The 25,118-nt window shown below is 48.0% G+C and overlaps 1 protein-coding gene across 1 annotated transcript in view; it reads left to right on the forward strand.

The window, feature by feature from the left end:
- The window catches only part of LOC138489411 (zinc finger protein 271-like), a 75,976-nt gene extending 51,864 nt beyond the window's left edge, over nucleotides 1-24,112 (forward strand). Inside the window, exon 2 of the mRNA XM_069617133.1 lies at nucleotides 21,595-24,112. Within this exon, the coding sequence (XP_069473234.1) occupies nucleotides 21,595-23,067 (1,473 nt within the window). The 3' untranslated portion in view covers nucleotides 23,068-24,112. The remainder of the gene's footprint in view (nucleotides 1-21,594) is intronic.
- Nucleotides 24,113-25,118: the final 1,006 nt, after the last annotated feature.

Below are 25,118 nucleotides of genomic sequence, written 5' to 3' on the forward strand. Positions count from 1 at the left end.
GCTCCACAACATGTGCGTACGTAGAAATGTGCCCATGCCCCCTGACGCAGAACTGCAAGCACCTGATGATGGTCATGATGAGGGTGGGGATGTGGCAGCACCTCATGGAGTCTGCGAGGAACCGGAGGCCCGTGACATTCGTCAGCATCTCATTGATGTATGCTTCTAGCACTCACGCCTGGTGGCTGATACATGGACACGGGACTCGTGGCACTGCGTGTGTCTGGGACATGCACAATATGGACTGTACGCCTATGATGGCCTAGTACACAAAGATCAATGTCCACATTTCTCATTGGTTGATCGTGCACTTTTTATGGCATATGTGATATCATGTTGAACACCCTATCGACCCGCCACCCAAGTGAGCCCAACACACCCCCTCCACCCTCCTACCTCCCCCCCGAACACCAGTGTCCAAAGATGCTCATTGTCAGTGGGCTGTCGCTATTGCATGCCCCCTCTGCGGGTATCAGGGGCACCCCTGCCTGTGGAGCGCAGGTTCCTTCCAGATCTACGTTGGGGGCTGCCCTGGACGGAACTTGCAACGGATGATGTGTCTGCCTGCTCACGTCCATGCATGTCCCTAAGGGTTTGCGAGAGCTCAGTGAGCACACGGCACACTGCGGCAAGTTCGGCACATACGTCTTTGGACGTCGCATGCAGTTCCCCCCTCAGGCTCTCGGTGCTTCTCTCAATTTGTGCCCTTAGCGTCTCTGTACCTCTCTCCATTTCTGCCCTAAGTGTCTCAGTTGATGTTTCTATGTCTGCCTTAGTGCCCCCACATTCATCGGCATGGTCCTTGAGGAGTGTGGCCAGTTGCTGCTGTTGTTCGATCAACTGGTCGAGGGACTGTTGCCTCTGCTGGGCCATGGCCATTTGCGGGGGTGTCACAGAGGGGCTGTTGTCCTCATGTTGCCTTGCCACAGGGCTTGTGGGGGATGGCCAGTCGTCGTCTTGTGGGTGCCCCTGCGTGGTATCCTCATGTTGTACGGGATGGGACAGACAGGGGGATTGGGACAGGTCATGGATGGATCTGACTTCGGCATCCCCGTTTTCTGTGTCCGAGCATGCTGCCATCAATGGGGTGTCACCTATGGTGCTGCTGCCACCAGAGGCAGTGCCTTCTGTGGCATCCATTGGGGGGACCTGTGGTGGTGGTGTTGTGGGCATGCTGGCTGCTGGGGTGCCTGTTGATGTTCCCTCCTCTGTGCTGCCACCTGATTTGTGCTGCTGCCGTGTCTTGATGCGTGCAGCTGAGGTGGAGGGTCTCTGGCCGTTGGTCTTGGCCCTCTTTGCAGGTGTGCTGGTAGGGGTGTCCTGTAGCTCGTCGTTTGGATCGGACCCTGTGGTGGAGTAAAGGAGGGCGAGGGTTATTGATGGGTCTGTGGGAATTGGAATGGCATTGTATCACATGCTTTGGGGTGGTACCTGAGGGTGATTTGGGTCGGGGCCTTGGAGGTGCTTTGATTTGTGTGTGGAGTGAGGGTGCAGTTGTTTGGCAGCCTGCAGTTAGGGTGTGCCTGCTGCACGTGTAGTGCGTGTATTAGGGGTTTTTAATTATTTATGTATTTATTGTGGGTTTTAACGTGCGCTATCAGGCCGATGTGTGTGGACGTTCTCCTGGACATGTGTTTCTGTTGCACTATGTGGACGCATGGTACTTCACATGGATGGACTGTGTGGATTTGGCATTGTTTTATCTGGCCCACCTACCTGAATCTTCGGATGTCTGCACTCCTTTCTCCATCCCTCCGACTCCCTCTATGCTCTCCATTCCGATGGTGGAGGCACAGATTTCTTCCCAGGGGGTCAACTTGATGGGTGATTCAGGACCTCCCCCGGTGGCTGTGGCAATGTTGCGGTTGGCAGAGAGTATGCTGCGGACGCGTATCCGCAGGTCGTCCCATCGCTTGCGGCATTGCTGTGGGGTGCGGGGTGCGGTCCCCACCGCACTTACCCGCTGTGCCACCAGAGCCCATATGGCCTTCTTGTTTGCAAGTGCCGTCCTGGTCATTTGCGTGGAGAAGACGACGGCAGCATTCTCCTGGAGGGTCTCTGTTAGCACGGTGAGTTCCTCACGGGAGAAGTGGACCTGCCGCTTGCGGTCGCACGCTTTCTTCGCTACTTTTCCCATTTTTCTTGGTTTCGCTAGGGTGGTTGACGGGTTGGGGTGTGTTTCAGGGTAGTGATTTTAGTGGTTGTGTGGTTTTAGTGTTTTTATAGGTGTACGCCGGGATGTTTCCCGTTCCGGGCCCATGTTTTAACTTCCGTTTCCGTATATTTCCGGTCACCGTACTTTCCGGTAGGCGCACACTGCGGTGACCGCTAAGAGGGGTGGCGGTATTGCACCTAGGGCGCCGTACGGCGGCGGTGTGGGCCGTTTTGGGGTCATTTCCGCCATCGCGGACTTTGCACTTCCGCCGTGGCGTGGTGCTCGTGCCCGATGGGTCGGAATGGGCCGCACTTTGCTCCTTCGTGCAATGGCGGAAACGCTATTTACGCTGTGGCGCTCCGGTCAGTCGCTTTCCGCCAGGGTCGTAATGAGGGCCATTGTCTTTTACCTTGTTCCCTCCCTTGCCTTGAAGCGCTTTGAAACACATTGTGTATAGGCGCTATATAAATAAACTATCGTATCATGTCATGTGCAGTTACCTTTCATGAAAAGTCCTAACAAGGGGTTGTGAGTATCATGTTGGCAAAAATAAATGAGGGGTGATTGCGAGATGTATTATGAAGTGCATAATTCAGTAAAGATTGTACTGATATAAACAACATTCCATAGCAGTGTTATTTCTAGTACAGCAACCTATTCATACAGAAACATAGCATTGGCTGCAGCATGCACCATAGCGGTACAATATTTATAATGTTGCAATGTTGCATAGTAAAATGGTGAATCCTTCCGTATCAGACTTTTACATACTATGCAAAATGTAATAACTAGCTAATAAAGCATCACTTACTACACACTTGCACTGCTACAAACAAAACATAAAGACACCGCAATGCATACAAATCTGTGGCATAAAGAGGGAATATAAAGTAACCCAAAGAGAAGCACTATCATCAGAAACTGGTTATCTTCATGTACAGATATGATAGCTCTGTTTTAGGCCTGCTTCTTCCCCTATCTATATGCATCGCAAGATACGACTGAACTCTAAAGAAAGTACTGTAAGAACATATGAGAAGGGAACGTCTGCAAATACAGTACCTTTTGAATTTCCTGTTTCTGACTATCATTGAAGAAAACCACCTGTTCTGGATATGTCGGTGAACAAAAAAGAGCCTTCTCCATGCGACAACACCTCAAATCGAAACACAAGGCAGCAGTTCGGAGGGTAGAGTGCCCTTCAAACAAGGCAGTAGGCGACGTTCCTCTACACCATTCAACTAGGCCTTGACCACAATCACTGCCACGTAATGCAGCCATGCATGCGAACATCTGGCCAGTTACCACAACCCACAAACCTAACACAGCCACCGGCACCCCAACTGAACCCCTGCAATATAATACATGCACGCTTGCAAACATCTAGCCAGTTACCCGAACCCACAAACATAACACAGCCTCCGGCACCCCTACCCACTTCCGTTCACATACTATTGTACTTCTTCCAATCAAAGCACAAACTCTTCAGAGCATTGCCACTGCACCCACGACTGTATTAAGTACTGACAACAAATACATCATAATACAGTGAAGTACTCAGTGATCTGACCAATGGGCACAACCCAAACACATGAACCATCCACTGGAACCCTATCCACGTCTCTACACACAGTATTGCAACACTTCACCCAGTGGACTCACTGCAGGACTATTGACTCCATCACCTCCAGTCATGGACCGAAAACTGTAGGACATGCTAACAATCACCACACCCATGCAAACAACAATATGTACACTGCGCAGAAACCACACACACAAGCCAACAGTGTGAAACCTACTTGCAACCATTGTGCATACTCTTCGGTAAAAGTCTTCCGGCCATGCACCCAAGGCAGTAGGGGCTTCCCATGCACAACACAGCATAGTACACCCAATGCAAATATCCTCATATCATCTGCAAACCACTCCCCATCCCCAATTGAGTCTGCCTACACTCAGCACTGAAGCTAGTCGCCTGTGGAGCTACCCGAGAATCAATTATATGTGGCTAGCTGCATACATTGTCCATATTGTAAATGTGTGATGCTAAGGAAATCCTTTCATGTCGCAATATCTTACTGCACTCGCTAAGAAACGGGTGTGATCAGGGGAAAACCATTACAAACGCAAAAGGTGGCATGTCCAGGGCCGGTCTTTCACCAGATTGCACCCCAGACGGGAAGCATTGTTGGCGCGCCCCAACCCCAAAAATGACACCCAAAAAAATGGTATGTTACAAATGTTGTAAATAGGGCACTCGATAAAGAAGTAGATGGAAATACCGACCTTAGAGTGCTGCCCCCCCCCCCCCCCAGCAACCCTGCACTCTACACACCCTAGGGTGCTCTTCCCCTCTCATGTCCGTCCATTGTCAACCTTAAAGCACTGCCCCCCCTGCAAATTTGGTGAAAATCCGTTCAACGGTTTGCCCTGTATGCGTGCGCACATTTTATGTCCTTTTAGTCTATAGAAAAAAAATGTTTTGGGACCCCCTCTATAACTTTGGCCCCCTTCACGAAACCTCACCCAACTTCTCAGAAAGATTCAGAGTGGGCCACATACTTGCAAAGTTTGATGACAATTCGTCCAGGAGTCGCGAAGTTGTAAGCCTGCCAAAAAGTGGTCTTCCTATGGGTTGAGCAACTTAACCATAACAACACGGCCGCTACCACGGGCCGTGTAATATTATATCTAGTGATAACATAAATGCCCTATATCTTTTTTCAAAGCCTCTAAGCGGTGCCATTACGGGATTTAACTTGCTTTCAATGCCAAGATCGTTAACTTTAACAAGTGCTGGTGTAAAGCCTTAGGCTCTGGCCTTCCAGTCTCCCCAGGAGCTTGAGTGGTGTTATGCAATCACCCTGGTCAGCCACTCTCTTTAGAGCTTCCAGGTCTTAACAGGTCCCGACCTGGTTTCAGCCATCTTCCTCCTTGTTTGCTCAGCCTTTCTTTCAAGCAGTACTCCTTCCAGTGTTTCTTGCTCCAGGAATCTCCCCTTCTCTTAAGGAAGCATTAACAGGCGCATCTGCTTCCTCTGGGAGTCTCTCTCCTTCTGCACATTCCCAGCCCATCCCTTTTATAGTCTATCGTGTTTAGGGCTGTTTCTGATAGGTTACTCCCATGCTTGTTAGAACTCTTTCTTCCTTAGTTCCTCTCATTATTGTATTTTAGTTAAGGCCGGGTATTGAGTGAAGACCAGAGGACCTCTGTTGCTGTTAATGATGGCCCATAAGGTTTTAAAGGCAGTGTTGTACAGCATCATCTTGGAATGAATCTGTGTGATTACTGCACCACCCGTAATTGTGCAGACGAAACTGTCAACTGCAATTACGGCACGGCCCAGTGATCAGATAAGATTACTTCTGCTCGCTTGCGCCTGCCCCGGCCCGCAATCTACCACCCCCCACTTACATTTACTGTGGCACACTCCCGTGCCGACACTCCCCCGACATGCTTGTTCCCCTGCGGCATTAGCTCCTCCCACTTACATGGGGCAGTGCTGATGCTGGAGGGTCCTTTTTAAAATATATTTTCCCCACTTACCGTAATGGTATGCGAGGGACACCCCTGCAACCCACAACCCTTTTACTGCATCCAAGGAGAGCGAGGGACACCCTTGCAACCCCTGCTCTGCTTGGCCGCAGTAATGGAGGTTGTGATTTTCGTAGCACGCTCCGGCGCTATTGTAGTAATGTCGCCACAATCGTGGTGACATGATGGTGTAATTGCTTTTGGAATTACTGGTAGCATGGTAGAGGACTCTGAAGTTTTCCCCTGTCTCTCCTGCGTCCCGAAGATTGTGCTGCAATATAAGCAGTGACACACAAGGAAAGCAACTCTTCCTTCCCTTGCTCTCGCTCAGGTAGGCTCTGAGTATTCTTTCCTGGCAATTTCAGAATATCACAGGTTTGCAAACAGTACTTCTCTAACTGTTAAATGTTTGTTGATCCAAACCCCGGGTTGCAGCAAATGGTGGCAAATCTTTCTGGGAGTTGAAATCCTTAAGGCCATAATCCCAAAGGTTTGCCACTTGGGCTGTCTTTCCACGTCTCTGGAGGAACAGTGAACCAACGCGATACCACCTCATCCACTCTTGGGGTGGATAAAATGGAGTAGCCGCTTGACCAGCTCAGTCCCTGTTGGCTCGCTTCCTCCACATGCCAAGGTGAGGAGTTCAGTTGACACACCACAACTGCCCTCAGAACTCAGCTCTCTCACACGCAGGTGAGGGGTTTGAATCTGACTTGTGTTCACAGAAGAGGTTCCTGGATGGATCTGCACCACACGGCATCTGCCAGAGAAGAGAGGAATGCAATCAAGCAGATGTCTTTCAAATGCTTTAGCAAATCAGGTGCAGGGCGGACACAAAGTCATATCATAATATTCTCCTTTTTAAAAATATAGTGTTGTGTTTATCTAAGCCCACAATCCAGTTTGTAGGATGACTAGACTTTGGGGAAGCCGATGAAACCTAATGTGAGGCTATATGGAAGTGGAATATAGCCACACATCTGCTAAGTATATTTAGGCTTTAGCAGACTGTACTAAATATTGTCAAACATTTCCCCAAGTCTATCGTTTTCCAGGGAAATAGTTGGAGGTGCCAATGGACATCTGCGTAGTATAGGCCTTAGCTTCTGTTTTCCATTGCACCCGGGCACGCACACACACACACACACACACACGCGTCTCCTTTTATAGTAATCAGGCCAGGGGGTCTCGAATGATGTTCATACTGTGCTACTGCACTTCAAATCTTCATCACCCATCATTCATCCCTTCAATCCCCCTTGTCACCCACACAGACCAGAGTTACCAGCAGAGCAGCACCACAGGAAGATGCTGTGATACTATTCCTTCCAAATACTCCCAACACATAGGAGCCTGCTCCCTGCTTCCACCCACACAGACCAGGGGTACCAGCAGAGCAGCACCACAGGAAGATGCTGTAATATTATTCCTTCCAAATACTCCCAACGCACCGGAGACTGCTCCTTGCCTCCACCCACACAGATCAGGGGTACCAGCAGAGCAGCACCACAGGAGGATGCTGTAATATTATTCCTTCCAAATACTCCGAACACATAGGAGCCTGCTCCCTGCTTCCACCCACACAGATCAGAGGTACCAGCAGAGCAGCACCACAGGAAGATGTTGTAATATTATTCCTTCCAAATACACCCAACACACAGGAGCCTGCTCCCTGCTTCCACCCACACAGATCAGGGGATCCAGCAGAGCAGCACCACAGGAAGATGCTGTAATATTATTCCTTCCAAATACCCACAACCCACAGGAGCCTGGTCCCTGCTTCCACTCACACAGATCAGGGGTACCAGCATAGCAGCACCACAGGAAGATGCTGTAATATTATTCCTTCCAAATACACCCAACACACAGGAGCCTGGTCCCTGCTTCCACTCACACAGATCAGGGGTACCAGGAGAGCAGTACCGCAGGAAGATGCTTTAATATTATTCCTTCCAAATACTCCCAACACACAGGAGCCTGCTCCCTGCTTCCACCCACACAGATCAGTGGTACCAGGAGAGCAGCACCGCAGGAAGATGGTGTAATATTATTCCTTCCAAATACTCCCAACACACAGGAGCCTGCTCCCTGCTTCCACCCACACAGATCAGTGGTACCAGGAGAGCAGCACTGCAGGAAGATGGTGTAATATTATTCCTTCCAAATACTCCCAACACACAGGAGCCTGCTCCCTGCTTCCACCCACACAGATCAGGGGTACCAGCATAGCAGCACCACAGGAAGATGCTGTAATATTATTCCTTCCAAATACACCCAACACACAGGAGCCTGCTCCCTGCTTCCACCCACACAGATCAGTGGTACCAGGAGAGCAGTACCACAGGAAGATGCTTTAATATTATTCCTTCCAAATACTCCCAACACACAGGAGCCTGCTCCCTGCTTCCACCCACACAGATCAGTGGTACCAGGAGAGCAGCACCATTCCTGACGCATGCCTGCGTGGATCCATGCAACCTGGCCAGGTGGTTCACCAGGGCCAGAGGGCAGTTCATGGACCTGAGCATATCCCACAACTTGGCACGGTTGACTTTATCAAATGCCATGCTCAGATCCATGGACGCCAGATAAATGGGCTCCCCCTTCAGATAAAGTGAATGTGCCATCACCAAATAGAGCTTGAGTACCTGTTTGGCTGTGCTCAACCCTGGCCGAAACCCTAGCAGGACCGGAGAGAGGACCCCACTACTCAGAACCCAGTGATCTAGTCGATCCGGAATGGCACAACCTAATATTTTAAACAGATAATCCTAGAGTGATATGGGTCTGTACAAAGCAGGAGAAGCCTGAGATCCCTTCTTATATATTGACTGGATAACAGCCATGGACCATGAGGGTGGGACGGCCCCACCCGCACATATTGCATTAAACCCTTTCGTTAGTGCTGGGGCCCAGAGGTCCGGACCATAACAAATGAATCAGCCGCGACATTATGCAGACCCAGAGGTCGGTTACACCGCTGGCAACCTAGAGCCTTCTTTATTAAATCCACTGAGAAAACAATACATGCCTCGGTGCCTGTCCCTTCACTACGTCCTGTACTGCCCCTGATCGCTTGCCCATCATCATCAGCCCCTCTCCCCGCACTGTATAAGGTTGAAAAGTGGTCCATACAGGCCTTATCCGATACACTATTAATCGGGGTGTCCATGTTACATTTATAATAGGGGCCCCTCTGGGCAATCTCCCAGAACATTTTGGAATCGTTATCCCTTGTGGCTACCACCCAGGCTTCCCATGCTTCTTCCTCAATTGCCCTTTTTGTAGTGGCCAGAGCTTTCTTATAATGGGACCTAGCACTTATAATGGCAGTTTTAGGAGTTCCTGCATTGCTCCGAGTGGAAAGAGGGTTCAAACCAGCCCCTTTTCTCTGTCCTCCATGTTTACCTGGGTCGCAAGAAAACACCCGGGAGAGCTTGGTCAGCATAGCTCCAAACTCCTCCGGGATAATATCACTATCCAAATTCCCTGACAGCAAATGCTCAAGTTCGCATGAGCTTGATTGGACCGGCTTTCTTAGTAGATTACCTTCTTGGTCTCCCTCCATTTGGGCCTATGCCAGGAGGTATCTACGGACACTTCCAGGGGATAGAGTTGAATCAACATGACCACCCTTGGAGCTGACTCAATCTGAAGATTGATGGGAAAATGGTTGCTACAGATTTTGTCCACCAAACCCGTTTATGAGGGCCCAGTGCTCAACTGGCACACAGAAATAGTAGATTGTTGCGCTACCCATTGTAGAGTACAAAGTAACCCTACCTGGAATATCCCCACCCAGTTGCCCATTTACTGCCTGCAGTCCCCAGTCATGGAGATGGTGCCAGAGGTGCAGCCCTTCCACACAGAGCCTAGTATCCATCATGATGGGAGGGGATATCCCTGCCACAGCATCTTCTATGTTATCATACAGATGATCAACCAACCAGATAATAGTATTCCATCCAATACTCCCAACACGCAGGAGCCGGCTCCCTGCTTCCACCCACACAGACCAGGGGTACCAGCAGAGCAGCACCACAGGAAGATGCTGTCTTATTATTCCTTCCAAATACTCCCAACACACAGGAGCCTGCTCCCTGCTTCCACCCACACAGACCTAGCGTATCAGCAGAGCAGCACCACGGGAAGATGCTGTAATATTATTCCTTCCAAATACTCCCAACACACAGGAACCCGCTCCCTGCTTCCCCCACACAGATCAGGGGTACCAGCAGAGCAGCACTACGGGATGATGCTGTAATATTATTCCTTCCAAATACTCCCAACACACAGGAGCCTGCTCCCGGCTTCCACCCACACAGACCAGGGGTACCAGCAGAGCAGCACCACAGGAAGATGCTGTAATATTATTCCTTCAAAATACTCCCAACACACAGGAGCCTTCTCCCTGCTTCCACCCACACAGATCAGGGGTACCAGCCAAGAAGCACCACAGGAAGATGCTGTAATAATATTGCTACCAAATTGTTACGCTCACCTGGTATCCACAGGGACGCCACCCAGCTGGGTTACTCGCTGGTATGCTCCTCAGCTTTGCCCTGATGTGGTCTGCGGGGAAGGTTCTGCCTGAAAATACAGGAGGACCGTGTTCAAGACTGACCGACTGGGGTAAGTATCCTCCCTCCACCCCGTATGCTTTCAGTCCCTCTGGTACCCTCTCCTCATCTTGTGGTAGAATTAGGCGTGCTCTCTGTCCTGCCTTCTTTGCAGGGGCGCGTTGTCTTTCATGGGCGAATGCGGCCCAGTTACTTCACTGACGCCGGCCCGTTTGATATTGTTCAGGTAGGTCTTATTGCTGTTCTTTAGTTTTGTTGCTATCCTGCATGCCTTTCTTTGTTTAAATTGTCTATTTTTTCTCCCTTAGGTATGCGTAGCGTCAGCGCGGCCAACTGGCTTGGTTGAGCCCCACTGGTAAATGATGGTGCATTAAGAGCGCTATGATACGGTAAGTAAGCGCTATGCACAGCGCGGCGAAGTCTTGCCTTTGCTAACCTGTGTTTTCCTTCCTTGTAGGTTGCGGTGTTCTTCAGCGCGAGTGGAATGTCCGGAGCGGTGCCAGCCGAGAGGCGACCAGCCAGGTAAGCCTTCTGAGCAGTTCGTAATTTGTAAATGTCTCTTGCCTCTATCTTCCTCTTTCAGGTCGTTCTGTCCGGGAGGCGCGCTGATTCGAGAAAGCTGTTCTCAGTAGCTGCGAGTGTTTAAAGATGAAGACTGCAGGTAAGATGCTGCTGCTAATGATGTTCCTTTTGTCTCCTTGCAGGTTCTGCTTCTCCGAGGTTTGAGGGAATAGCTGGACACGGTGAGCGTCACGTTGCAAGCTGCAAAGTAATACGAAGCATGTTCTGCAGTCAGGGTGTGGTTTATATAGCCCAGGTAAAGTAGTACCAGGGAAAGTAGTTCCAGGCCTCCCACACCCAAAACACTAGACCGCATAGCTTGGTTCTTAGGAACCAAGCTATGTGGATGCCTCCATGTTGGCTGACAATACAATAAACTAGTTCCCAAGCACATTGTTGTTCATGGTGTATGAGACTGGCCCCATGAAGGCCTTTGAAGAGGATGCCAGGCTCTAGAGGCCCGAGTCCTGACTCCACCTGGCCAATGGGTTTGCCAGAGGGGGTTTTGGGCAAGGGTCGTGACAGCACTCCCCCCTAAGGCCCCTCCCATGGTGTTCCTTGTGTGTGGCACAGGTTTGGTTGGGAAGTTCCGATGGAATTTCCTGATTAGACGTGGTGCGTGGATATTCTCACTGGGCTCCCAGGATCTATCTTGTGGTCCAAATTCTTTCCAATCAACGAGATAATATAGCTTGGTCCTAGAGTATTTAGAGTCCAAGATATCTTTGACTTCGAATTCTGGTTCTCCGTCAACAAGTATGGGCTTAAGTGGTGTCCCAATCCGTGTGCCGGATTGCATTGGTTTCAGGAGGGACACATGGAATACCGGGTGGATGTGTAGATTAGGTGGTTCAGTTTCACAGCTGCTGGGTTGATAATTGCCTTAATGGTATAGGGTCCTAAGAATCTGGGATGAAAGGTCCGGGTTCCCTTGATGGGTACGAATTTAGCGGCTAACCAAACTTTGTCTCCTACTTGATAATCAGATGCTTATTTCTGGTGTTGGTCGGTGAATCTCTTTTGTTTTTCTTTGGCATGAATAAGGTGTTCCTTTGCCCTTTTGAAAGCCTGAGTAATGGTTGTGTGTAGAGTCTTTACCGCTGTCATTTCCAAGCTGGCTGGAAGGTCTAGTTCAGAGGTACGTGGATGTCTGCCATGAAGGGTATAGAAGGGAGTTTGTCCCGTGATTGAATGCAAAGAATTTTTATATGCATATTCGGCTATCCATAGTAGGTCTTTCTAATTCCTTTGTTCGTGGTGCAGCTGGCACCGTAAATATTGCTCGAGTGTCTGATTGGTTCTCTCGGTTTGGCCGTCCGTTTGGGGATGGTGACTGGTAGATAGCCGAACGTCGACCTGCGCCATTGCACAGCATTTTTTCCAGAAGTTTGAAACAAACTGGCTGCCTCGATCAGAGACCAGAAATGAAGGGAAGCCATGTAGCTTAATCACACCCTCCAGGAACACTTTTGCTAAAGTGGTTGCGTCTGGGAGGCCTTTGAGAGGAATAAATTGGGCCATCTTCGAGAATAAATCCACAACTACAAGGATGGTGTTGAACCCTTGGCTTGGAGGTAGATCAGTGATGAAGTCAAGGGAAAGAGTGTGCCATGGAACTGGAGGACTGTCCAAAGGTTGTAGGAGACTAGATGGTTTTTGTTTCTGTGATTTATTTTGTGCACAGACACCGCAGGACTGAATATACTGAATGATGTCCTTACGCCAGGTAGGCCACCAAAAGTTCTCTTTCACCTTAGCTAGGGTTTTGGCGATCACAGGATGCCCTTCGATCAGTGAATCATGATAGTTTGAAATAATATGCTGTTGTAATTCCTTCTTGGGTAGATATAGGCGATCCCTAAAAAAGGGTAGGTGGTCCTTGATGGTATATTGTTCTCCTTGAGTTTTCCATGCGAGGTAGGCATCAGGATTCATTCTCTGTTGGATTTCTTTTTGTAGTTCTGCTTGTGTTAAGGCTGTCGTGATACCTAAGAGTTTGTCTTCAGGTATAATAAGTACTGGGTCTGGAGTTGTATATATTATTTCATCTATGCCCATGCGAGATAAGGCATCCACCTTTCCGTTTCTTACTCCTGGTTGAAATGTGTTTACATAATCATATTCGGCAAAGAAAAGGGCCCACCGTAACTGGCACGAGGACTGGGCCTTGGCTGTTTTGGAGATATTGCAGGTTTCGGTGGTCTGTGATGACTGTAATGGTGTGTCTGGCCCCCAGAAGGTAGTGCCTCCAGGCTTTAAAGGCAGATTTGTTAGCCAGGAGTTCCTTGTCCGTGATGGCATAATTAATCTCTGGAGGTGAGAACTTTTTCAACCAGAAGGCCACAGGATGTTGCTGGCCGGTTTCCGGGTCTCTCTGTGAAAGGACAGCCCCCATTGCAAGACTGCACGCATCAGTTTCAACGACATAAGGGAGGTCTGGACGAGGATGTCGCAGGATTGGAGCGGAGGTAAACCTTTGTTTAAGTTCCTGAAAGGCTTCTTCTGCTTATTCGGTCCAAGCAAACTTTATATAGTTTTGTTGTAATAGTACTGTGATTGGGTGCACAACCTGAGAGAAGTCTGCGATGAGCCGGCGGTAGAAGTTCGCAAAGCCCAGCATGCTTTGTACCCCTTTCAGAGACGTCGGTGAAGGCCATTTCAGAATGGCATCTACCTTGTGCACGTCCATTCTGATGCCTCCTGGAGTAAGCATAAAACCAAGAAATTCTACTTCGGTGACGTAAAAAAAGCATTTTTCAAGCTTTGCAAACGAGCGATGTTGACGGAGCTTGGTGAGGACTGAACGAACGTGCCTGACATGATCTTGTTCCGAGGCTGAGTATACTAAGATGTCGTCTATGTACACTAAGGCGCACACATCAATTAACTCCCTTAAGACGTCATTCATGAAATATTGGAATGCCGCAGGAGTGTTGCATAACCCGAAGGGCATGACTTGATATTCAAACAAGCCGTACTTAGTACGGAAGGCGGTTTTCCATTCATCTCCTTTTCTGACTCGGACCAGGTGGTACGCTCCTCGAAGGTCCAATTTGGTATAATTCTGGGCATCTTTAACTTGGTCTAGCATCTCAGGGATAAGTGGCAAGGGGTAGCGGTTCTTCACGGGGATCTGGTTCAATGCGCGTTAGTCAATACAGGTTCTCAAGTCTCCTTCCTTTTTCGGTATGAAGAACAAAGGACTGGCTGCGGGGGACTTCGAAGGACTGATAAATCCGTTTGCAAGGTACTGGTCTAAATAGGATTTCAAATTAAGGTTTTCTGGTTCTGTGAGAGCGTAGATCCTGCCGCAAGGGATTTGTGCACCAGGAACAAGGTCGATCTGACAGTCATAGGGCCTGTGTGGCAGCATTGTATTGGCTTGGTCCTTTCGGAAAACATCCTGGAAATCATGGTATTCACTTGGCAAGGTATTAGTTGCTCCCAGGGTTGATACTGTCGCTCCGGGAGTTATGGGGATACAGACGTCGGGTTTCTCCTCTTGGTAATAGCAGACAGGGGAGCAGTCACCGGGGAAGGTTAATTTTCGTGCTCGACAGTCTACCAAAGGTTTGTGAGCAACCAACCATGGCATCCCTAGTATTAGCCTGAACTGTGGTGCCTTGATGAGATCGAATGAAATAGACTCCCGATGTCCGTCCTGACACAGCAAGGTTACCCTGGCTGTGCACTGGGTTACTGGTCTCTGTCCCATCCACGGCCTTTACCTTGTCCATAGTTGGCTTAGAACACAAAGGAAGCCCCATCTCTGCTGCCAGTTCTTGATCAACATAATTTCCAACTGCTCCGCTATCTATGTATGCTTCAACGGCATGTATTCTTGACGACTATTGGTGGTTAATTAAGATCACTGGTATTGCAAAGTGCAAGGTCAGCAACTGTTTCTTCTCACTCGACAAACTGACCTCTGCGTTTGTCGAGCTTGGTAGTTTCCAGATTCCTTAGCTTCATCCTTCTCTGTGGCCCCGACTGTTCTTGGGGGTTTTACTGGACAGTCCTTCAGGAAATGTCCTGGTTTCCCACAATACAAACAAAGCTGTTGTTGTCTTCTTTTGTCCCGCTCTTGTTTTGTTAATGGAGGCCGTATCCCTCCAACCTGCATGGGTTCTACAGCATTTTCAGGTACACAGGGTGTGTTTTCACTTGGTGGAACATACACGGTCCGAGGGTCCGTCTTAGACCGGTCTGCCTTTCGGTCCTACAACCGGTGGTCCAGCTGCACGACCAGATTTATGAATTCTGCACAGTCTCTGGGTGGATCAACCACCTGGGCTAAGATGTCCTTTAATTCGCACCGTAATCCTTGATTGAATAACGTGGTTCTTTTGTTTTCTGACCACCTAGCTTCGGCAACCAGTCTGTTGAAGGTAGCAATGTACGTTAACAAGTCCTGATTCCCCTGTCGTAGGGACAAGAGTTCATTGTCTACTGCTTGTTCCTGGGTATGGCGAGCAAAAAGCTTTTCCATTTCTCTCTGGAACCCCCCAAAGTCATGTAATAGAGGATCGTCATGGGTTACCAATGGCACTGACCAATCTGCTGCACTACCACTCGGGTATGATAAGACAAAAGCTACCCGAGCTTGGTCGTTTGTAAATGCTCCAGGCCTACAAAGAAAATGAAGGCAGCACTGATTGATGAATGCCGCATACTTCCGTGGGTCGCCTGAGAACCTTTCTGGTGGTGCCAGGGGCACTGTTCCAGGTAACGTGATCAGTACCGGAGTGGGTGGTATGGCAGGGTTTTGCATCGTTGGATTGCTTCCAGGTAGAGGCGTCTGTCCTGCCTGTGATTGCAAGTATTGCCTGCTAATCTCTTCAGTGCGTTCTTTGGTCACTATTAGGTCTCTCCGGAGGGCATTAGTCTCTTGTCGGGCAGAATGAACCTCAGCACGAAGCTCTCCTAGTAATTGGGCCAATTGGTCCTTTTCTGATATCTCCATGTCGCCCAGGTGGATTTGTTATGGTGGGCTTCGTGTTCTGTTACGCTCACCTGGTATCCACAGGGACGCCACCCAGCTGGGTTACTCGCTGGTATGCTCCTCAGTTTTGCCCTGATGTGGTCTGCGGGGAAGGTTCTGCCTGAAAATACAGGAGGACCGTGTTCAAGACTGACCGACTGGGGTAAGTATCCTCCCTCCACCCCTGTATGCTTTCAGTCCCTCTGGTGCCCTCTCCTCACCTTGTGGTAGAATTAGGTGTGCTCTCCGTCCTGCCTTCTTTGCAGGGGCGCGTTGTCTTTCATGGGCGAATGTGGTCCAGTTACTTCACTGACGCCGGCCCGTTTGATATTGTTCAGGTAGGTCTTATTGCTGTTTTTTTAGTTTTGTTGCTATCCTGCATGCCTTTCTTTGTTTAAAATGTCTCTTTTTTCTCCCTTAGGTATGCAGAGCTAAAGCGCTGCCAACTGGCTTGGTTGAGCCCCGCTGGTAAATGATGGCACATTAAGATCGCTATGATGCAGTAAGTAAGCGCTATGCGCAGTGCAGCAAAGTCTTGCGTTTGCTAACCTGTGTTTTCCTTCCTTGTAGGTCACAGTGTTCTTCAGCACGAGTGGAATGTCCGGAGTGCCAGCCGAGAGGTGACCAGCCAGGTAAGCCTTCTGAGCAATTCGTTATTTGTAAATGTCTCTTGCCTCTATCTTCCTCTTTCAGGTCGTTCTGTCCGGGAGGCGTGCAGATTCGAGGAAGCTGTTCTCAGTAGCTGCGAGTGTTTAAAGATGAAGACTGCAGGTAAGATGCTGCTGCTAATGATGTTCCTTTTGTCTCCTTGCAGGTTCTGCTTCTCTGAGGTTCGAGGGAATAGCTGGACACAGTGAGCATCACGTTGCAAGCTGCAAAGTAACACGAAGCATGTTCTGCAGTCAGGGTGTGGTTTATATAGCACAGGTAAAGTAGTACCAGGGAAAGTAGTTCCAGGCCTCCCACACCCAAAACACTAGACCGCAAAGCTTGGTTCTTAGGAACCAAGCTATGTGGATGCCTCCATGTTGGCTGACAATACAATAAAGTAGTTCCCAAGCACATTGTTGTTCATGGTGTATGAGCCTGGCGCCATAGGCGCCAGGACTGGCCCTATGAGCTCTTTTGAAGAGGATGCCAGGCTCTAGAGGCCCGAGTCCTGACTCTACTTGGCCAATGGGTTTTCCAGAGGGGGTTTTGGGCGAGGGTCATGACACAAATACTCCCAACACACAGGAGCCTGCTCCCTGCTTCCACCCACACAGATCAGGGGTACCAGCAGAGCAGCACCACAAGAAGATACTGTAATATTCCTTCCAAATACTCCCAACACACAGGAGCCTGCTCCCTGCTTCCACCCACACAGATCAGGGTACCAGCAGAGCAACACCACAGGAAGATGCTGTAATATTATTCCTTCCAAATACTCCAAACACACAGGAGCCTGCTCCCTGCTTCCACCCACACAGATCAGGGTACCAGCAGAGCAACACTGCAGGAAGATGCTGTAATATTATTCCTTCCAAATACTCCCAACACACAGGAGCCTGATTCCAGCTTCCACACACACAGATCAGTGGTACCAGCAGAGCAACACCACAGGAAGAGCTAATATTATTCCTTCCTTCCAAATACTCCCAACACACAGGAGCCTGCTCCCTTCTTCCACTCACACAGACCAGGGGTACCAGCAGAGAAGCACCACAGGAAGATGCTGTAATATTATTCCTTCCAAATACTCCCCACCCACAGGAGCCTGCTCCCTGCTTCCACCCACACAGACCAGTGTTACCAGCAGAGCAGCACCACAGGAAGATGCTGTAATATTATTCCTTCCAAATACTCCCAACACACAGGAGCCTGCTCGCTGCTTCCGCCACACAGATCAGGGGTACCAGCAGAGCAGCACCGCAGGAAGATGCTGTAATATTATTCCTTCCAAATACTCCCAACACACTGGAGCCTGCTCCCTGCTTCCCCCCACACAGATCAGAGGTACCAGCAGAGCAGCATCACAGGAAGATGCTGTAATATTATTCCTTCCAAATACACCCAACACACAGGAGCCTGCTCCCTGCTTCCCCCCACAGAGATCAGGGGCACCAGCAGAGCAGCCCCACAGGAAGATGCTGTAATATTATTCCTTCCAAATACTCCCCACCCACAGGAGCCTGCTCCCTGCTTCCACCCACACAGACCAGGGTTACCAGCAGAGCAGCACCACAGGAAGATGCTGTAATATTATTCCTTCCAAATACTCCCAACACACAGGAGCCTGCTCGCTGCTTCCGCCCACACAGATCAGGGGTACCAGCAGAGCAGCACTGCAGGAAGATGCTGTAATATTATTCCTTCCAAATACTCCCAACACACAGGAGCCTGCTCCCTGCTTCCACGACACACAGAACAGGGGTACCAGCAGAGCAGCACCACAGGAGGATGCTGTAATATTATTCGTTCCAAATACTCCCAACACACAGCCTGCTCCCTGCTTCCACCCACACAGTTCAAGGTTATGAGCAGACCAGCACCACAGGAACATGCTGTAATATTATTCCTTTCAAATACTCCCCACACACAGGAGCCTGCTCCCTGCTTCCACCCACACAGATCAGGGTACCAGCAGAGCAGTACCACAGGAAGATGCTGTAATATTATTCCTTCCAAATACTCCCAACATACTGGAGCCTGCTCCCTGCTTCCACCCACACAGATCAGGGTACCAGCAGAGCAGTACCACAGGAAGATGCTGTAATATTATTCCTTCCAAATACACCCAACACACAGGAGCCCGCTCCCTGCTTCCGCCCACACAGTTCAAGGTTATGAGCAGACCAGCACCACAGTAACATGCTGTAATATTATTCCTTGCAAATACTCCCATCCCACAGGAGCCTGCTCCCTGCTTCCGTCCACACAGATCAGGGGTACCAGCAGAGCAGCACCATAGGAAGATGCTCTAATATTATTCCTTCCAAATACTCCCAACACACAGGGGCCTGGTCCCTGCTTCCACCCACACAGATCAAGTTTACCAGCAAAGTAGCACCTCTAACAAGACCCAGGTCAGATAGTTAATCTACATTTCTCTGATGCAATATGTGAATATGTAGTGAGTTCCAAGCATTTTAAGAATTATTTTTGTATTTTATCTTGTTTTCCTTGTGTCCTTTCCGTTCCGTTTTCTCTTCTTTCGCCTTGTACTGCATGTTACAGTTCCTTATCCAAGACCACTGTGCCAAACACATATTGGTCATAATTTTCTTTGTTTTAGTGTGTAGCTGCTGGAGCAGTATTTGGGGAATAATACTTATTGTAACATGTTCCATTTATGTATAATATATGAGATAAAGTACTCAATTAAGTATTATTGGACTCTTATTATACTAGACTGGCTAGCGGGTCTTTTATATTTCGATCCTTCATTGCACTAAATATAGTACTCTAAAAGTTCCAAATAGAAAATGGTGTGTTTGATATATTTTGAGCAAAATGAGGCAATGACCTCGAATTAGCAGCAGCGATTATTGGACAACTGCTGAATGATTTTGGTGAGTTGGGAGAAAGGATATTCAAGTGATGGTGACAGAGAAGAGGAAAAGGGGGGCAAAGGAAATCTATAATGCCCCAAATGATCTTCTGTCATGCATGCAAAGTGCACATCCATCAATTGGCAAATGTGCATCCAAGAGGAGGATTGCCTGTAGTATTAGATGAACTATAATATTTACCTCAATTTAGCTAATTATAAAGTAATATATGAGTCTGCCTCGGCTGCTGCTAGTCCCATCGTCTATGCACTGCACCCACCTCACCTTAGAGGCACACATTCCTCTGTATCCACCCGTTTGTGCCTTCTGAGATAGCACATGAACCAGCACCTGTGTACTATCTACTTGCAGTTTCATGAATTTAGCAGGATGTACACAGTTTAACATGCGTGGTAGCAGAGGGGAGAGAACACGCATTCAGTACACCATCTTACGAAGACATTATTAATAGCGTTGATTTGTTTATCAATGGCCATTTTTCAAGTCTCCCGATGCCCTATCATCCCACTGCCTCTACGACAGCAGCTTTCCTTTCCGATCGACATCATGTGATTCAGCCACACCACAATGAAGCGCCTATGGACCATCCATTGCAGAATTTGGCACTAAACCCTGTATGCCTGCATCAACGAGATTTAAAAAGGCACTCCAATTCTTCAACGACTTTTTCAAACACACGAGTGTGACTTTAAGGACCCCATTGGAGACTGCAATACTGTGATTCCAGACAGTACTCGCGGCAGCTTACTAACACTAATAGATGGTGTGGCCGGGATCGTTTTTCTTGTACTACTAACAAGACTACACGGACACTATCTCTCAGAATTGCCCGTCAAGAATAATTGAAAAGGACTTCTCACTTTTACGACAGTCAGACAGTTAATATTTGAACCTGGGCTGGGAGTGTTCCTTACCCCAACCCCTACACACAAACAACTCCTTTTCCCCTGAAGAAGTTCCTCCCAATAATCTATAGGACTATAGGAACGAAACATGTTGGGCTTTAGACAGATACTAATGCGAAGTATTTGCTTCATAGATGCACTTTAGGTATCCTTTGACCAAGGCATCTAAATTAGAGACACCCAACAAAGAAGGTCTCTATCTATGTACTTTGTGTGGTTTCTTTGTTAGTTGTATTTTGATTGAAAATGTAAATCAGACCTATTTCAAAAAAGATAGAACAGCCTACAATTTTGTATGTACAATTGGAGCCATGTATGATGCTTGTACCTTGCCCTTTTGTAGCCAGATGGCCAATAGCACTTAGCACTTTGTGTTGTTAACAATAGTCATTTTGTCAGCACGTATACTAGATTTTACATGTTAGTTTTACAAAGTTGATTTTAATACTTGCATGTTTTTTATTAAAATGTCTATGTGAATCGTATTCCCCAATGAGGTCAGGTTGTATTTTCCTTAGACTTCGATTTTTGTACTGTCTTTTAATTATCCCTGAGTGTGATTTCTTTAGTGATCCAGTAAAAACGCATGCTCACACCCACACTAGGCGCAGGAGCCCCAATTTTGCTTTTTGTTATAGTATATTTCCCTCATGCCTTCCCTTCCCACCACACCCCCTGCACTGCTCGTCCCTGGGTCCAGCTCTTGGACTGTGAAAACCACCCAGGGGTCATAGACATAACATTTTGATTGGGTAGCTATCAGTCATGGGGTATATTCCGCCTCCGGGTACCAAATGACATCATAAACTTGAGCTCCGCTTTCATTGTCTATCAGCTTTCACTCAGAACCTCCAGATGGGATGTAGTCCCATAGTCAATAGCTATTTATTGATAATTCTATTTTTTCCAAATAATTTCCTGTTTTAGGAAAATACTGTATCAAACAGTGAAAGTGACATTCATGTCCAGGTCTTATCTGTTCATATATGGGGGGAAAATACGACTAGATTTGTACACAGTAGTGTACATGTAAAGTTGTGTAGGATTCATCAAGTACATTTTTTCAATTTCTTTCTTCTGATTGCTGAATGCCCCCGAGGGTTTATAAAATACTGATTAAGGATTTAACTGTGCAGAGGCTTCAAGCTCCTGATTTAAACTCATGAAATGAATCTGAGTCAAGACTTAAAATACTTCTCACAGGATCACCCAGGGAGTTTGTGAGTGGGGGGTAAAATGAGGGTTAACAGCATTGTGCTAGAACTATTGTTTATTAGGCTGTACGATGGCATATAATAATAAAGTGTCCCTCTGCTTCTTTCAACAGAGAATGAGCAGCCACCAGAGGATCCAGGCTGGGAATAAGTCCTACGAGGGCATGGAATGTGATGAGCGCTTTACTCGCAAATCAAAGCTGAGAAGACATCAGACTTCCCACCCAGGGGAAAGACCTTTCAAGTGCCTGGAGTGTGAGAAAAGCTTCAAGAAGAGCTCATATCTGCAGAGGCATCAGAAGATCCATACTGGGGGTCGACCATACCAGTGTACGGAGTGTGATAAAAGCTTCACTCTGAGCGCAGATCTGCAGAGGCATCAGAAGATCCATACTGGCGAGCGACCATACCAGTGTTCAGAGTGTGTGAAAAGCTTCACTTATAGCTCCGATCTGGTCAAGCATCAGAAAACCCATACTGGGGAGCGACCATACAAGTGTACAGAGTGTGATAAAAGCTTCACTGTGTGCTCACATTTGCACCAGCATCAGAAGATCCATACTGGGGGGCGACCCTACCAGTGCTCAGAGTGCATGAAAAGCTTCACTTATACTTCAGATCTGGTCAAGCATCAGAGGATCCATACAGGGCTGAAACCCTATCAATGCACAGAATGCAAGACAAGCTTTTGTTTCCCCTCATCTCTGAGTTACCATCAAAGGACTCATACTGGTGAGAAGCCCTATCAATGCACAGAATGCAAGAAAAGCTTCACTGACCAATCAACTCTGAGGCGCCATCAACGGATACATACTGGAAAGCAGCCCTATTGCTGCACAGAGTGCAATAAAAGCTTCTATTTCCCCATAGCCCTTAGCATCCATCAAAGGACCCATACTGGGGAGAAGCCCTATGAGTGCACAGAATGCAAGAAAAGCTTCAGTGAACGATCAACTCTGAGGCGCCATCAAAGGATCCATACTGGGGAGAAGCCCTATGGGTGTAAAGAGTGTGGTAAGCGCTTTAATCGTGCATCAAACCTGATGACTCATAAGAAATCCCACACTGGATTGAAACCATACCCATGTACAAAGTGTGAGAAGAGCTTCACTTGTAAATCAAGTCTATCCGCACATCAGAGTATCCATACAGGGGTTAAGCCCTATCAATGCACAGAGTGTATGAAAAGCTTCAGTAACCATTCAAGTCTGAAGTGCCATCTGAGGATCCATACTGGGGAGAATCCCTATCAATGCACAGAGTGCAAGAAAAACTTCAGTGGCCCCTCAGCCCTGAGCAACCATCAGAGGATCCATACTGGGGAGAAGCCCTATCAATGCACAGAATGCAAGAAAAGCTTTAGTGACCAATCAACTCTGAGGCGCCACCAAAGGATCCATACAGGGCAGAAGCCCTATGAGTGTACGGAATGTGGTAAGCACTTTAATCGCGCATCAAACCTAATGACACATAAGAGATCCCACACTGGATTGAAACCATACCCGTGTACAGAGTGTGAGAAGAGCTTCACTTGTAAATCAAGTCTATCCACACATCAGAGTATCCATACAGGGGTTAAGCCCTAGTAATGCACAGAGTGCAAGAAAAGCTTCACTGACCATTGAAGCCCGAAGTGCCATTTTAGGATCAATACTGGGGAAAAGCCCTATTAATGCACAGAACTCAAGAAAAGCTTCAGCAGCCATCAAAGGATCCATACAGGGTGGAAGCCCTATGAGTGCCCAGAATGTGGAAAGACCTTTAAGCGTACATTAAACATGATGGGCCTCATTCCAAGTAGGGCGGTAAGGGATACCAGGCACCAGTAAGGAGACCGGTGCTGGTAATCCCTTACCACCCTACTACTAGTTCCCTTAGCGGGTCCCTTCCTTAATGCCTGGTCTGACCAGCTGTTAAGGGGGACTTCAGAGCTAATAACGGTACCGCAGTTTGCGGTACCATTATTAGCTACTTCCCCATCCCCATTGAGCCCTATGGGGGCTCAAATGGGGAATGGTTTGGTGAATGGGGATTTGCTGGTCCCGCCAAGGTCGGACTGGACCAGTAAATCCCCCTTTCACCAAACCGGAGTTGGTACCGGTATGGGAGGCAGTCATGGCGCAAATTGCGCCATGACTACCACCATAGTCAGAATGAGGGCCGATGACTCCTAAGAGATAACACATTGGATTGAAACCCTACCAGTGTACAAAGTGTGAGAAGCGCTTTGCTCTGAGAATGTGTCTTTACAGGCATCAGAGGTGCCATACTGAAGAGTGACCACACCAATGTACAGAGCGGGAGAAGCTTCATATAATTAAAAAGCCTTGAGCATATTGGACAAGGGCTTCCATGACAATGATGCATTATTTATTGTAAATATAGTCAAGAGATATTTTGCAAAGCGAAACGTGTATATCCCTAACAGTTCCACATGTTCTCCACCAGAAGGCTCGAGGTGATGTAGGGGCCAAAAAGTGGAACTCCCATGCAACCACTGTTTCATTTCCTGATGATAATCTGATCTTTTTGGAATCTTGGAAGTCCTGCATAAGCACTTGGTCGCCAGGATACCTTTTGGTTGAATGTTGCATGTTATAAATATGTTAAATAAAACAGTTCATGAGTTAAGCACCCACAGTGTGTATCTACGTATAACCTTAATGGCATGCACCATTCCCAGTATGATTGCTCAGCAGGTTGGCCAACTGCTGCATAAATTAAAAGGTCAGATATTGAGCCCTCTGCGAATCCTGAGAAGAAGGGCAAGGCAGTCTACAGCAGTCCACCACCTCAACAGCATCTTGTACTGCCACTTTCCTGTTCTGTTGGCCCTGTCCACCCCGTTCCAAAAGACACTGGATATCGAACCCATAGCGAAGCCCAAGGACAAGGGTGAGGCAATGTTCTGCATTATGCGAAAGGCTGTGAGCTTATGAGGCTGTATGTATTCTAAACAGCCCCTGCTACGCCACCTTACTATAGACCTCATCATGAGTTGTGCAGTAGCCCTTAAATGCGACGGTAACGCTAATGCTGTCGCCTTTACGAGCTGGCCCTATTATGAGTTGGGCAGAAAGTTTGGAGTTTTACCTCCCGCTTTTTGCTGGAGGTAAAAATCCTGCTTTCTGGTACTTTTTCAGCCATTTTTGGTGCTATTACTGCCAGCGCAATTACCACCTGTGTTAATAGTGCCCCCCAACCCCATTGAGTCCAGTCGACCCAATGGGGAATGGGAACTTAGTGCTCTACCGCTACTTGGGATCCAGCGCTAATAGCTCTGGACTGAGTAGCGGTAACACTAATAGTGTTGGGGCGTATCCAAGTGCAATTAGCACTGGGATACTGCCCAACCCCTAATTAGGCCCTATATCTGATACAGGTTCTTTGTACAAATAACGTTAAACGTACTCATAAATCCATTGTTAAAACTATTTTCCTTGCTGTCTTTACCCGGCAAACAGATTTACAGTGTGATCTGAGACCTGCGCCATCATTCACAACTGACTTTTAACTTGGAATACTGTAACGGTGTGGTCCCCCAAGTAATCTTAAAAATAATGCAAAGGTATTCAAAAATGGAGCGTACAAGCAGCAAGAAAACAACGTTTTATTAAAAAGAAACTGAACTTGAAAC

Source organism: Ambystoma mexicanum, chromosome 9, assembly GCF_040938575.1.
Source record: "Ambystoma mexicanum isolate Mex_15411 chromosome 9, UKY_AmexF1_1, whole genome shotgun sequence".
Lineage (NCBI taxonomy): Eukaryota > Metazoa > Chordata > Amphibia > Caudata > Ambystomatidae > Ambystoma > Ambystoma mexicanum.